The sequence below is a fragment of the Ostrea edulis genome, chromosome 4, assembly GCF_947568905.1.
Source record: "Ostrea edulis chromosome 4, xbOstEdul1.1, whole genome shotgun sequence".
NCBI classification, from domain to species: Eukaryota; Metazoa; Mollusca; class Bivalvia; order Ostreida; family Ostreidae; genus Ostrea; species Ostrea edulis.
Window position 1 is genome coordinate 36,137,374 of NC_079167.1, and position 14,385 is coordinate 36,151,758.

General features: G+C 35.4%; 1 protein-coding gene across 4 annotated transcripts in view; it reads left to right on the forward strand.

Annotated features, from left to right (window-relative positions):
- The first annotated feature begins 1,605 nt into the window (after positions 1-1,605).
- The window catches only part of LOC125670489 (serine/threonine-protein kinase 31-like), an 85,174-nt gene continuing 72,394 nt past the window's right edge, over positions 1,606-14,385 (forward strand). For all 4 annotated transcript variants that reach the window (XM_048905689.2, XM_048905691.2, XM_048905690.2 and 1 more), the window contains exons 1-4: positions 1,606-1,741; positions 2,187-2,275; positions 11,317-11,427; positions 13,306-13,361. In XM_048905689.2, coding sequence (XP_048761646.2) covers positions 1,667-1,741; positions 2,187-2,275; positions 11,317-11,427; positions 13,306-13,361 — 331 coding nt within the window. In that variant the 5' untranslated portion in view covers positions 1,606-1,666. The remainder of the gene's footprint in view (positions 1,742-2,186; positions 2,276-11,316; positions 11,428-13,305; positions 13,362-14,385) is intronic.

Genomic DNA, 14,385 nt, shown 5'->3' on the forward strand with positions numbered 1-14,385 from the left:
ATGAAATGTCATATATGTAGTGCTATAAATTTCTCTCTTTTTTTCTTTCTTTTTCACACAGAGTGTGCACATGTACAGATAATAATCAAATAAGGTATGTAGATGATCTAAGTACAAATGGTGAACATTTATCTTACATTCTTGACGTAGAACCGATAATTTATATGCCAAGAAAACCAGAGTCTTCACCCCATGAGGAACAGGACATCAACAGCCCATACGCAACATCTAATTTTGAAGATTTGGTATTTACTGGACGTATTTACAACCTCGGATGATGAAGAACATGTGTTTTCGTAATATTTTCAAAGTTTAGGACTATTAGTTGTTTGGACATAAGCTTTTGATTGTACAAAATCTCGACGCGAATCGGGCGATGTTTTGTTTTTTTGAGCCGCATTCTCAAATAGGGCAGAGGTGTTTGTAAAAACTGCAAGGCATGCATCTACGTTGTCGTTAGTTAAGAAACCACTATTATGCCTTCCTTCTGTGCAGTGAATATATTTCACCAGAGAATGGATCCTTCTTATAAAAATTGGAAATGAATTGGCCTTCTCCGTTGCCGAAGCGGTGAAAAATCAAACCGGGTTGTTGCATAGTTCTTTACCAATCAAACTGAAGTCTAGAACAAAACTGTCTGCATGATATTCATAAATAAAATGATTGTGCAGGAGATCGCCTGTTTACACAGGAGACTTTGAGCTGTGCGATTTTTCTTTCTCATACATAACCATTACGTAAATAACATGTAATTCATTATATATCCAGAGAGCAATGACACACAATATCTTAGAAGATCTTTTACAATTTACGGTTCACAGTTATGGAATAATATGCCAGAATTTTTTAAAATATTACCCAACATTGGAAACTTTTAAATCCGCTTATCTTAGATTTTTTTTTTTCATTCGGAAAATTAAACCATATAGATTTGTTTTTGATTATTTTCAGTTTTATTTATTCATTTATTTATTTTCAGTTTTAAATATGTAAATAGCGTACATGTATGTATACAACATACCTTTATATACTATTTTAGATTATATCAGTATAAATTAATACTATATTGTATACATATGTTTTCAGGACCACAATGTAAACTAGTTTTTAAACTAAGTGTGCTATCCTGTTTGAATAAAGGACATTATTACTATTATTATTATTATGTGGCCATTGAAAATTTAATGGTCCATGCTGCTGAGAGAGAGAGAGAGAGAGAGAGAGAGAGAGAGAGAGAGAGAGAATAATGATATAAAGTTGACCGTGTATATTTCACTTATTTTTTATTTTTAATAGTATTTATTAAAACATAATTTAGAAATTTCACATTGCCCTGAGATCGAAAAAAAATAAATATATGTCATCATCTAGTCATGCCAGGACTAGCTATATTAGGCCTAATATTAACATGAACAATGATTATATAAATCGCTTTAAAATACGTGTAGGCACTTTTCAATGACACAATTTGTATTGTAAAAAGATTATAGAATATTTCTTACATACTCTAACTACACATCACCGGCACCAATCGATCTACTGCACAACCAAAATATAAGGTTATTTTTTCTTCTTCTAGTTTATAGTATAATTACGTCCCATAACATCGACTATAGATGGCGCTCTTTCGCGGCTTGTTTGAACCACGTGTTCATAGAATAGAAAGATGGCAAATTCTGCAGGGAAGAGACTGCAAACTTACGACTTGTTCGTCGGAAATTTGCCTCTAGATGCTGACGAAGTATGTATTATTTTATTTAAAACCAACGAGTATGCCATGCATTAATTTTTTAATTGACTAAAATGAACGCCAGACATTAAAAGTTGTTTGACAGATCCCGCGCTTCTGTAGGCTAATTTGTAAAGGGACGCAAAGAAGTGGCAATGCAGATATGTAAACTGGTTACAATACAGCATAAAATATCAGGAATAGTAGACTGTGCAAAAAGAAAAGAAAAGGCCTATGGGAAAGAAAAAAATAAACTCGTCAAAAATACATAAAATCGGATATAACTCGAATTTCCTCAATATCATGATGAAAGCAATACACTCTACTGTAGTGTATGACAGTCTGTTTTTGGTCAAGGCAGAATAACATGCTAATGTCTTTGGTTTAATTTATTATAGTTTGGAGCACTATTAGTATATTTTATTCAATTTATGCAATGACTGATTTTTTATTGCAGAAATTTGTTGGTAAATTGTTTTCAAAGTTTGGAGAAACCAAAGGCATATTTGTAAAGGATTCAAACACAATTCCAAAGAAACGATTTGCGTGAGTATAATGGAGATACTGTATCATTAGGTTTTACGGTATTTAGGTTCCGATAATTAATCCCAGATTCTTTGTTGAGAATTTGACTGAATTATCTCTTTCCCTTAAATTTTCGCCTGTGGGGATCCGGGTTAGAACAGGTCCTCAGTATCCCTTGCTTTTCGTAAGAGGCGACTAAATGGGGCGGCCCTTTGGATGATACCATGGCATATAAACCGAGGCCCCATGTTGCAGGTGTGGCATGATAAAGATCCATCCCAGCTCAAAGGCCGTAAGCGCCAAGCATAGGCCTAAATTTTGTAGCCCTTCACCTGCAATGGTGACGTTTCCACATGAGTGAAATATTTTTGAGAGGGATGCAGGGCTCGAAATTAACATATGCCCGTCAGTCTGTGACTGGTTAAAAGTATGGCGGACTGACTGACATTTGTTTTAGTCAGTCTGATGGGACTGGTTAATTTTCTAAAGGAACAATTTGGAAAATATACTTATGAAATCTTAGACACACATTTGGCATGCTTTTGTAGATATCAGACGAACCCGATTAGTAAACATAAATCTCACATAAGTGTTACAATATTGTCAAAGACATATTGAGTTAAATTTCATTTTCATAACATTAATGGAATGTTTAATTATTTCTGGAAAAATCTGTTGGACTGGTAAATTGTCTGTGGACTGGTTGAAATTATACCCCATCAGTCCGGCTGGACTGGTGACATAACAAGTTAGCTTCAAGCCCTGGGATGTTAAACAATATACAACCAACCCAAAATTTTCTACAATATAATCCATAAAAGCAATTCCAAAATGTGTAAATTTAGAGCCCAAGCAGTCTTCGACGTTAACCAGTGGCCCGAGGCCAGTAAAATCGGGATCGGGCTTCTTAAAATATTAAACACAGGAGTCCGGCGGGCCTGTAAATGTTTTCTTATATGTTCTGTATATATTACAAATAGAGCGTGAGATTGACTCAGACTAAATGTCATGACTTAGTAGTCAAATTTCGCATAGAAAAACGATCAACCATGCTGCCTTTTCTGAAGTATAGGGAGGGGGCTCGTCCGGGAAATTCAAAACCACCCAAGCGTATTTCATAATCACAACCATCCGATAAAAAAAAACAACCCAAAAAAACCTGTCGTACAAGGAAAAAAGAGCGAAAATTCATGCCCCAATGGACCGAGGGTAGGCCTTGGCTAACATTTGATTCTGGAGAAAACAAAATGTTTTGTACGCGGTGTATACAAAACAAAGTTGAACATGAGCTACTGATGTATCTGCGAGATTAATATGTTGAAAAATAAAATAAGACAATCCTTTTAATGTCAGTTGTTCTCTAACTATGATCATCTTGACCTGTATTTTCCTACAGTAGAACATACATGTATCTATAGTGTAGAATCAGCAAATAACGTGGTCAAATTAGAAAAAAACATTTTGGGCCTGTAAAATATTGTTTGGGCTTGCACAATTATTATACTGGGAGGCCCGAAGGGCCTGTGCTTTACAAAGTTTTTCGTGAAGACTGCCCAAGATTGGTTACAATTGAATCGATGTTCTAAGCCTAATAAAAATATTCATTTCCACTCTCTCAGCTGGAGGAACAACAAATATAAACATAGGAAATATTCATTTACACTTTTTTTATTAGTTAATTTAATGACTTTATCATAGAATTTCTCCATATACGATTATAATCAATAGTTAGTTACAGTAAACCAATCATCATGAAATTCTTACCGATTCCCATCATTGTAAGTGGGACAGAGTAGACTTAGTCAGTGAGGAAGATGATAAAATGTATTAAAAGTGGCTTCTCTTTAAATATGAAAATGTAAGAAATTACAAAAAACTGTTGAAAAAATGTTTTACTAAAGTGGAAACATAAAAACAATGTCATATTTGCAAGTAATATCCTGGGGTGCATTAAAAGAACTTACGACCAACTTTACATACTGGAATTCTCCCATTTATTGTAAGATAAATCACTCCAATGTAAAATAGTGAAAAAATGATGTTGGAAATTAAGTTGCAGAAATGTTTTAATTTCCTCATTTAAACTAACAACTGTTACAGCAACTTTGTTTTAGTTATATTGTAAAACGGGTCACAGGATATGATACGTAGGACAATTGAAGTAACGTGATATAATAAGAATACACAAGATCGTAAATACAGAGTTAGCGGAACTCTCTTGTAAAGAAGTCCGGAAAAGCGTGTCGATCTTGGGCATTTTTTGTTTATTCAAACATGGCATCGGAAGACGATTTAACCTGGATACAGGAAAAATGAACTCCTGAATTTAGCTCGTGAAGCTATATGTTTTGACGCAAGCTCTTATCAGCTTTTGGAATTTCCTGGCTGACAGCAGTGGGGAAAAATCCACCACATTTCCATTAAAATGTATCATTTGTGGATATTTTTGGGTATTATGTTTCTTTCTTGAATCATTACTACAGTCTACTGCAATGCATTGATAGTGCACCATTGTTAAAATCAGGTGACTCGATCACGACAAAAGTTGCAGATATTATTTACCAACATGCCCAAATTCTCGCATACTCTGGGTCTCGTGAGACTTTGAAAGGGGAAAGTAAAATTTAAAACCAAGACGGAGTAGTCGCGATCTTGTGTATTCCATGAATTTAAATACTCCCTGATTGTTCATCACATTATCTGCGTATGATAAACTTACTGAGCACATTCACTTATGCAGTGATGAATATTTGTCCCACTCCTGCATGTAAACAAATTTTACGCCTTAATGTGTTCGAGAGTTCTTCAAAGGGAAATAACTCGGATGTATCTTGAAACTGGTGCATGGTTGGTGCCCTTTATATATGATGTTTCCTTCACATCTATTTACAACACTTTTTGTACCAATTTAAATTAGCCTAGATGACTTTTTTTTTTGTATTTAGACTTTGGACATTGATGACCCCAGATAGTCAATGTTGGATTTTTTCTTACCTAGAAAGTTGATGCACTTCATTTTTCAAAGTGGAAGAGGGTGGAGATGAATGATTGATGACTTCACAGAGATCTGTCTAAATTTCTTGCCAAGAAAGAAAACTCCCCAAACAAACCTTGTGTTTTTTGGCTGGTCTTCAAGAATTCTATATGGTCAGGGTGTGTGTGTACTAATCCTAATCCTAATCCCCTAACTCTTTAAAGAAGTCGACAGGCGTAACTGCTGGATGTAGGCTATGCATGTCCCCACTTCTCTAAAGAGAATACCTCAACCCCCCCCCCCCCCCCCACACACACACACACACAATCCCAACCTTAAATTTTTTAATTCCCTTCCAACCCTTTAGATACTTGTAATATTTATTATTCTTGAGGGAGTGATAATAACTTTGCAGTTTTGTGTTTTTAGCTCACCTGAGCTAAAAGCTCAAGTGAGCTTTTCTGATCACCCATATTCCGGCGTCTGTCTGTCTGTCCATCTGTAAACTTTTAACCCATAGGCTGCTATACGCGACTTCCGTCGTTTTGCACTTACAACGTGCCATTGCTACACGCGACTATAATCGATTCCGTGACGTACTTGTTTACTGTTGATGCTATGCAACAGAGGGGAATCCCAAGCCGGATTAGTACGAAGTGAAGGCTTGTAAAGGCTCTCATTGGTCAAAATAGCATTTATTTTCGGGTTTCTCGGGCTTTATCTCATTGAAGATCGATGTAAACCGAAGTGCATATTGTTGTTTAAAAATAATGTAACAAAATGGCCGACGTCGATTGGAGCGATGAAGAAGCAGTCACCAATTTCTTTACTGATGATGAAAACAATGTTTTTGAAGGCTATGGACCGGAGGATATTTTATTACAGAATCGGCACGTATTGGCCAATCTACCGATTTCAGATTTCCCCCCGGAATCAGACCAGGATTTCCCTGACGACTTGAGTAATAACTGGTCATGTCGGGACAGTGATGTTGTAATCGCTCCGTTCAACGGGGAATCTAAACTGAATACAGCGCTGAATATAACAACACAGTTGGATTTTCTGAAATTATTTATCACTAGTGATTTTATTCATGAACTTTTCCGCGAGACAAACAGATATGCTGAATTGAAAAGCCACGAGATACACACATTCAAAGAGAGCATGCACATTTCAACAGTATAGCAATTTTTTATTCAACACTGCACTAATATACAATGAAAATTAATGCAGCAGGCTAAGGGTTAACATTTTTGACTTCTTCTCAAAATCCACTTGGCCAATTTCAACCTAAGTGGGCATAAAGCATCCTTAGGTAAAGAGAATTCTAAATTGTTAAAATAAAGGGCCAGGCCGCCTTCCAAGGGGAGATAATTAAGAAAAGGTAAAAAATAGAGTAGGGTCATTAAAAAATCTTCTTCTCAAGAACCACTGGGCCAGAAAAGATGAAATTTATAGATAAGCTTTATTAGGTAGTGCAGATTCTAAATGGTTAAAATCCTGGCCCCCGGGGGTTGGATGGGGCCACAATAGGGGATGAAAGTTTTACATACAAATTATAGGAAAAATCTTCTCAAGAACCACTGAGCCAGAAAAGCTGAGATTTATATGAAAGCTTCCTGATATATTGCAGATTCAGGTTTGTTAAAATCCTGGCCCCTGGGGGTCGGATGTGTCTAAAATGAGGAGTTCCTCCCATCCTGACCATGGTTTGTGTGTGTGACAACGACTATGACTTCGTACAGTACTAGAGCACAGTACTAATCAGCTGACCAAGGAGGATTTATATGAAAAATTGTGTGGTTATAAACCAGTCACAAATATCCTTTCATGCTTCTAGGAGCAAGCCAATAAGACCTTAACATCTTTCATTTGCTTTACGTAAGTAAATTAAATAATGGAAAACATGAAAATTAGTCGTGTGATAAAATGGCGTGAAAACTAAAACGGGAGTGTCTTTTAACCTGTTAGGAAAGGTAACTTTTTAAAAAAAAAATATGGCAGCCATAATACTAGATATATCTTTATGGGTGAACTGTGATTTATACATTAATGCCCCCATTCAAAGAAGAGGTGCATATTGGTTTGCACCTGTCGGTCGGTCGGTAGACCACATGTTGTCCACTCAATATCTTGAGAACCATTCACTTGATGATATTATGATATTTCATATGTGGGTTGGTTATGAGTACAAGAGGACCCCTATTGTTAGCTCACCTGAGCTTTTCTGATCACCCGTATTCCGGCGTTCGTCTGTCCGTCCGTCTGTAAACTTTTAACATATTTAACTTCTTCTCAAAAACCACTGGGCCAATTTCAACCAAAGTTGGCACAAAGCATCCTTAGGTAAAGGGAATTCTAAATTGTTAAAATAAAGGGCCAGGCCGCCTTCCAAGGGGAGATAATCAAGAAAAGGTAAAAATAGGGTAGGGTCATTAAAAAATCTTCTTCTCAAGAACCACTGGGCTAGAAAAGATGAAATTTATAGATAAGCTTTATTAGGTAGTGCAGATTCTAAATTGTTAAAATCATGGCCCCCGGGGGTCGGATGGGGCCACAATAGGGGATCAAAGTTTTACATACAAATATATAGGAAAAATCTTTAAAAATCTTCTTAAGAACCACTGAGCCAGAAAAGCCGAGATTTATATGAAAGCTTCCTGATATAGTGCAGATTCTAAATTGTTAAAATCAGATTCTAAATTGTTAGGGGATCAAAATTTTACATACAAATATATAGGAAAAATCTTTAAAAATCTTCAAGAACCACTAAGCCAGAAAAGCTGATATTTACATGAAAACTTTCTGACATAGTGCAGATTCTAGTTTGTTCAAATCATGGCCCCTGAGGGTTGGATGGGGCTACAAGGGGGGATCAAAGTTTTACATACAAATATATAGGGACATTCTTTAAAAATCTTCTCAAGAACCACTAAGCCAGAAAAGCTGATATTTACATGAAAACTTTCTGACATAGTGCAGATTCTAGTTTGTTCAAATCATGGCCCCTGAGGGTTGGATGGGGCTACAAGGGGGGATCAAAGTTTTACATACAAATATATAGGGACATTCTTTAAAAATCTTCTCAAGAACCACTAAGCCAGAAAAGCTGATATTTACATGAAAACTTTCTGACATAGTGCAGATTCTAGTTTGTTCAAATCATGGCCCCTGAGGGTTGGATGGGGCTACAAGGGGGGATCAAAGTTTTACATACAAATATATAGGAAAAACTTTAAAAATCTTCTTCTCAAGAACCACTGAGCCAGAAAAGCTGAGATTTTTATGAAAGCTTCCTGATATAGTGCAGATTCTAAATTGTTAAAATCATGGCCCCAGGGGGTCGGATGGGGCCACAATAGGGGATCAAACTTTTATATACAAATATATAGGAAAAATCTTTAAAAATCTTCTTCTCAAGAACCACTGAGCCAGAAAAGCTGAGATTTATATGAAAGCTTCCTGATATAGTGCAGATTCTAAATTGTTAAAATCATGGCCCCCGGGGGTCGGATGGGGCCACAATAGGGGATCAAAGTTTTACATACAAATATATAGGGAAAATCTTTAAAAATCTTCTCCTCAAGAACCACTGAGCCAGAAAAGCTGAGATTTATATGAAAGCTTCCTGATATAGTACAGATTCTAAATTGTTAGGGGATCAAAATTTTACATACAAATATATAGGAAAAATCTTTAAAAATCTTCAAGAACCACTAAGCCAGAAAAGCTGATATTTACATGAAAACTTTCTGACATAGTGCAGATTCTAGTTTGTTCAAATCATGGCCCCTGAGGGTTGGATGGGGCTACAAGGGGGGATCAAAGTTTTACATACAAATATATAGGGACATTCTTTAAAAATCTTCTCAAGAACCACTGAGCCAGAAAAGCTGATATTCACATGAACAGCTTCCTACCATAGAGCAGAGTTAAGTTTGTTCAAATCATGGCCCCCTGTTGTAGGATGGGGCCACAAGAGGGGATCAAAGTTTTACATACAAATATATAGGAATTTTTAAAAAAAATCTTCTCAAGAACCACTGAGCCAGAAAAGCTGATATTTACATGAAAGCTTTCTGATATAGTGCAGATTCAAGTTTGTTCAAATCATGTCCCCTGGGGGTAGGATGGGGCCACAAGGGGGGATCAAAGTTTTACATACAAATATATAGGAAAAATCTTCAAATATCTTCTCGTGAACCATTGGACCAAAGAAGTTGACATTTACATGAAGGCTTTCTGACATAGTGTAGATTCAAGTTTGCAAAAACTATGGCCTCCAGGGGTAGGTTGGGGCCATAATAAGGACTACGGTTTTACATGCAAATATATATAGAAAGTCTTCTGATATGGACCAAGGTGACTCAGGTGAGCGATGTGGCCCATGGGCGTCTTGTTTTTCAGGTCAAAGCAGTCTATGCGAAAGTTTTTTGGACCACACAGGACATTCGGTCCTGTGTAATCAATGAACACAGCGGACCGAACCAAATTTTGTCAGACCGAAAAACCTAATGTAAAAAAAGTGAAACACGTGAAAATGGAAAACGAAGGAAATCTTATTTATTATACTAGTAATACTTTACCAGGGATCCCTCCCGCATAATACTTTAGACGGTCCATGCGGCTTAATCACATTCATTTACGTATTTGGATTTGTGTGATATTTTTTACTTATAACAAACATTTAAATGACTCCGCGTCAAATAATAAAGCTTAAAACCGGACACTGAAACATCGGACATACGGTCAGATGTAAAAAATGACATATCGGACCTGAGGCACTGCACATCGGTCAGGTCTGACGGTCCGATGTCTTTCGCATTGACTGTCAAAGGTCAAGGGTCAATCTACTCTGGACATAGGAATATAATGTCCGCTCAATATCTTGAGAACCCTTTGCTTGAAAGACATCAAACTTGGCACACTGGTACATCCTAAGGAGTAGATGACCCCTGTTGATTTTGAGATCATATGGTCAAAGGTCAAGGGTCAAACTAGGCATAGGAATATACTGTCTGTTCAATATCTTGAGAACCCTTTGCTTGACAGACATCAAACTTGGTACACTGGTACACCTTCAGGAGAAGATGACCCCTATTGGTTTTGAGGTCACTTGGTCAAAGGTCAAGGGTCAAACTGGACATACGAATATACTGTCTGCTCAATATCTTGAGAACCCTTTGCTTGACAGACATGAAACTTGGTACACTGGTACATCTTCAGGAGAAGGTAACCCCTATTGATTTTGAAGTCACATGTTTAAAGGTCAAGGGTCAAACTGGACATTGGAATTTACTGTCCGCTCAATATCTTTAGAACCCTTTGCTTGACAAACATCAAACTTAGTACAATGGTGTATATTCAGGAGAAGATGACTCCTATTGATTTTGTGGTCAAATGTCAAGGGTCAAACTGGACATAGTAATATACTGTCCACTCAATATCTTGATAACCCTTTTGCTTGACAGACATCAAACTTGGTACACTGGTACATCTTCAGGAGAAGATGACCCATATTGATTTTGAGGTCAAAAGTCAATTGTTGAACTGGACATAGTAATATATTGTCTCCTATATTTTAAGAATTATTTGCTTGATTGACACCAAACTTGGTACACTGGTACAGCATAAGGAGTAGATGACCCTATTGATTCTTAGGTCACATGGTCAATTCACTCTTGACATAGGAAGATATTGTCTGCTCAATATTTTGAATTGATGATACTACTATCAATTAAATGATGTGTGTGTATAACCCTTTTCAATTTTGCACCATGGGGGGCATATATGTTTTACAAACATCTCTTGTTTGGTTTGATTTGGTCAATATCTAGATTTTGGTTTGATTGTTTTGAATATCATGATCACAATTTTTATTGGCTATTTCACATTGGTACATAAGTTACACAGACACACTTCTTGAAATCTGTGTTATATGAAAGGACCAGTTCATAGTGGCTTAACTAAACCCAGATTAACACAGACCACATTGTTTAACCTGCATTGTGCTAACAGTAATTTTCAAGTGGGATAACTTGACACACTATATTCAGACTGACTGTTTTGAACATGAATTTGTTTACAGCTTTGTGAACTTTCTGTGTGAACCAGACGCTGAACAGGCTGTGAAAGAGATCAATGGACAGAATATGAATGGAAGCAAACTGGTTGTAAGGCGACAAGAATCTAGAAAAAGGTACAATACATTGTTCGTCTTTTACAAGCTTGATTCCATTTTATTTTTAAATTGATAATCATAATGTAATGTAGAAATTAAGAAACGGTATCAGTGTGCGAAATTAACCATGGACCGATAGACAATGTCTATAGAAAATTGAGTCGGTCTTTAATGAACAAAATAGCTATAGACAGATTTGTCTATAGGAATTCTGAGTTAAAAAAAAGTGGTTCCCCACTGCTAACACGGGGCCAGTTTATATGTATTACACTGATGTTTTTATTCACCCCTTAGCTGTAATAAAATGTTCCACAATGTAAATACAAATAATTCGAATAAGATTATTCCATTTTCAATGGGGGGGGGGGGGGGGGGGTCAATTTAATATTTACTTCAATGTACGCCATTTTTGTTCAAATTTGGAATATCCTTTTTGAATGGTTAAAATATATGGAAGGTGCACTCCCTGGAATCAAACGGAAAGCGGTCAATACAACAAGTTCCAGCAAGGCTAAAGTCGCAGAAAATTATGAGAAAATGAAATGTAGTAGAAGTGACTTAGATGAAGAATCAAACAGTGAAACTGAGCGGGAACAAAATGAAAAAGAAAACGAAATTCTAATTGAAAAGCTTGTGCATGAAATTGAAAAAGAATATAATTAAACTATGAACGAATTACCAAATGGAATTTTTGTCTATTATTTACTTTTGAATAATAATGAATATTGCATGTTAGATTTCAGTCTATAGGAATTTGTTGTGGTCTATGGGAAATGAAATGACTATGGACCGAAAGTCTATAGGACTTTAAAGTTGGTTTCGCACACTGCGGTATTGTTTAAGCATTGATAATTATAATGTAATGTAGAAATTAAGAAACGGTATTGTTTAAGCATTGATAATGATAATTATAATGTAATGTAGAAATTAAGAAATGGTATTGTTTAAACATTGATAATGATAATGTAATGTAGAAATTAAGAAACGGTATTGTTTAAGCATTGATAATGATAATTATAATGTAATGTAGAAATTAAGAAACGGTATTGTTTAAGCATTGATAATGATAATTATAATGTAATGTAGAAATTAAGAAACGGTATTGTTTAAGCATTGGGTAATCACATGAGAAAGGTACATTAAAGGGACTGGTTCACGTTTTTTGAAAGAAATATTTTTCATTTGTGATGTTAAAAATTAAAAATATAGCTCATTTAATGTTGTGAACGAAAATTTGGACTGTCTGAATGTAAGGATAAAAGCAATATTTTAGCTTTGATTCTGTGTTATGTCAACAAAGACTTGTGTGTCTTATTATGTAAACAAACAAACCAGTGAAACGTTAATTTTGTAATTCAAAGCATCTGTATTTTGTACAATTAAATTTTTAACTTTTAAATGACACATTTTACCTTAAGCATACTTGAGATGTGATATATATGATAAACTTGGATCAATATCCATTTATTTTGAAAACTCGTAAACAATAACACACCTCAATCTTTGTTTTCAAAACAAATAATAAACTCTATAATGAGCTTCCGTCATGATGAATGACCATAATTTTTTTGTGAAACCTTCTTCGACATATTAGACTATAGATTTTGATTGTTTAAAGTGAAATACAAAATTTGGAGGAAAATCGTGAATCAGTCCCTTTAATAAGCGTACTGTATACAGCAAACATGTTTACTTATGTTTTATATCATCAACCTGAGTAGGCAAAACTAAGTGAATTTGAGTTTGCTCATTGTTTCAAAGAAGCAAAAAACTTCAAATGAGATGCGTGTTTTTCTTTGTATCTGGGTGAACGTGGCACAGGACGAAAATTTCTTTGTGTATAGTAGTGCAAAGTGAATGTTACATTTAATACTTTCTTTTTATTTTTATATATAGAGTTCCAAACAAAAGAGAGAATGATGATAAGTCGAGAGCATCTCAAAATGACTATGGTATCTGTTTTAAGATATTTTACATTTAGATGAATTGAATGTGTACCTTTAATGGTTGGTATCATCAGTTTATATTAAAATAATGCATTTTAACACTTCCAATTGCTTATGCACAAGGCTTTAGCCTCTTATTTGTTTTGCTTATAAAGCATAGTGACACTGACTTTGGGATTACTCAGTCATGTGTCACACCTTAGAACATAAAAACTGTTTGGACATGTGAACTGTCTGAATTTACTGACCCTCGGTAAAATTTACTGGATCCCCAATTTTTCATAGTACATATTTGTATATCGGAGGAAGTATTGCATAAAATATAAACATTAGGGGTGCAGCGATACACTTGTGATACAATACGTATCACGGTACTTTTAAGATGCTATGAATGATAACAAATGCACAATTACACTGCTTTTGGTTTCATTTAATATGTCAGTTTCAAGATACGAACTCTTCTGTGTAGGAGGTACATTTAGTGGAACTTTGAATGACTAAGTGGGACAGAGTGGACCTACAGTCAGCGAGGAAGACAATGAAATGTATTAAAAGCGGCTTCTCTTTAAATATGTAATGTATATGTGGGAAATACAAAATATTTTGAAAGAAATGTTTTACTAAAGTGGAAACATAAAAACAATGTCATATTTGCAAGTAATATCTTAGATATGGTACTTATGACCAACGAAATAACATAAGAATTTTATGTATTTAATTACTACTTAAATACTTATAGCTTATTTAATTTGTGTATCAGTTGAATTCGGGTGATTAGAGTATGACTAACTTACTGAGTACATTCACTTACGCATTGATGAATATTAGTCATACCCCCGCATGTAAACAAGTTGTTTCACGCCTCACTATATACGAAATTTCTCCAAAGGGAAATAACTCGGGTGTATCTCGAAACCGGCATATTGCACCTTACTGTTACAACTGCATGTTTTTCTGTAAAAGATCAAAACATCAACATGATCTATCATTTTCTTCCATTGCACAGAATCCAAAATGCTCCCATTTATTG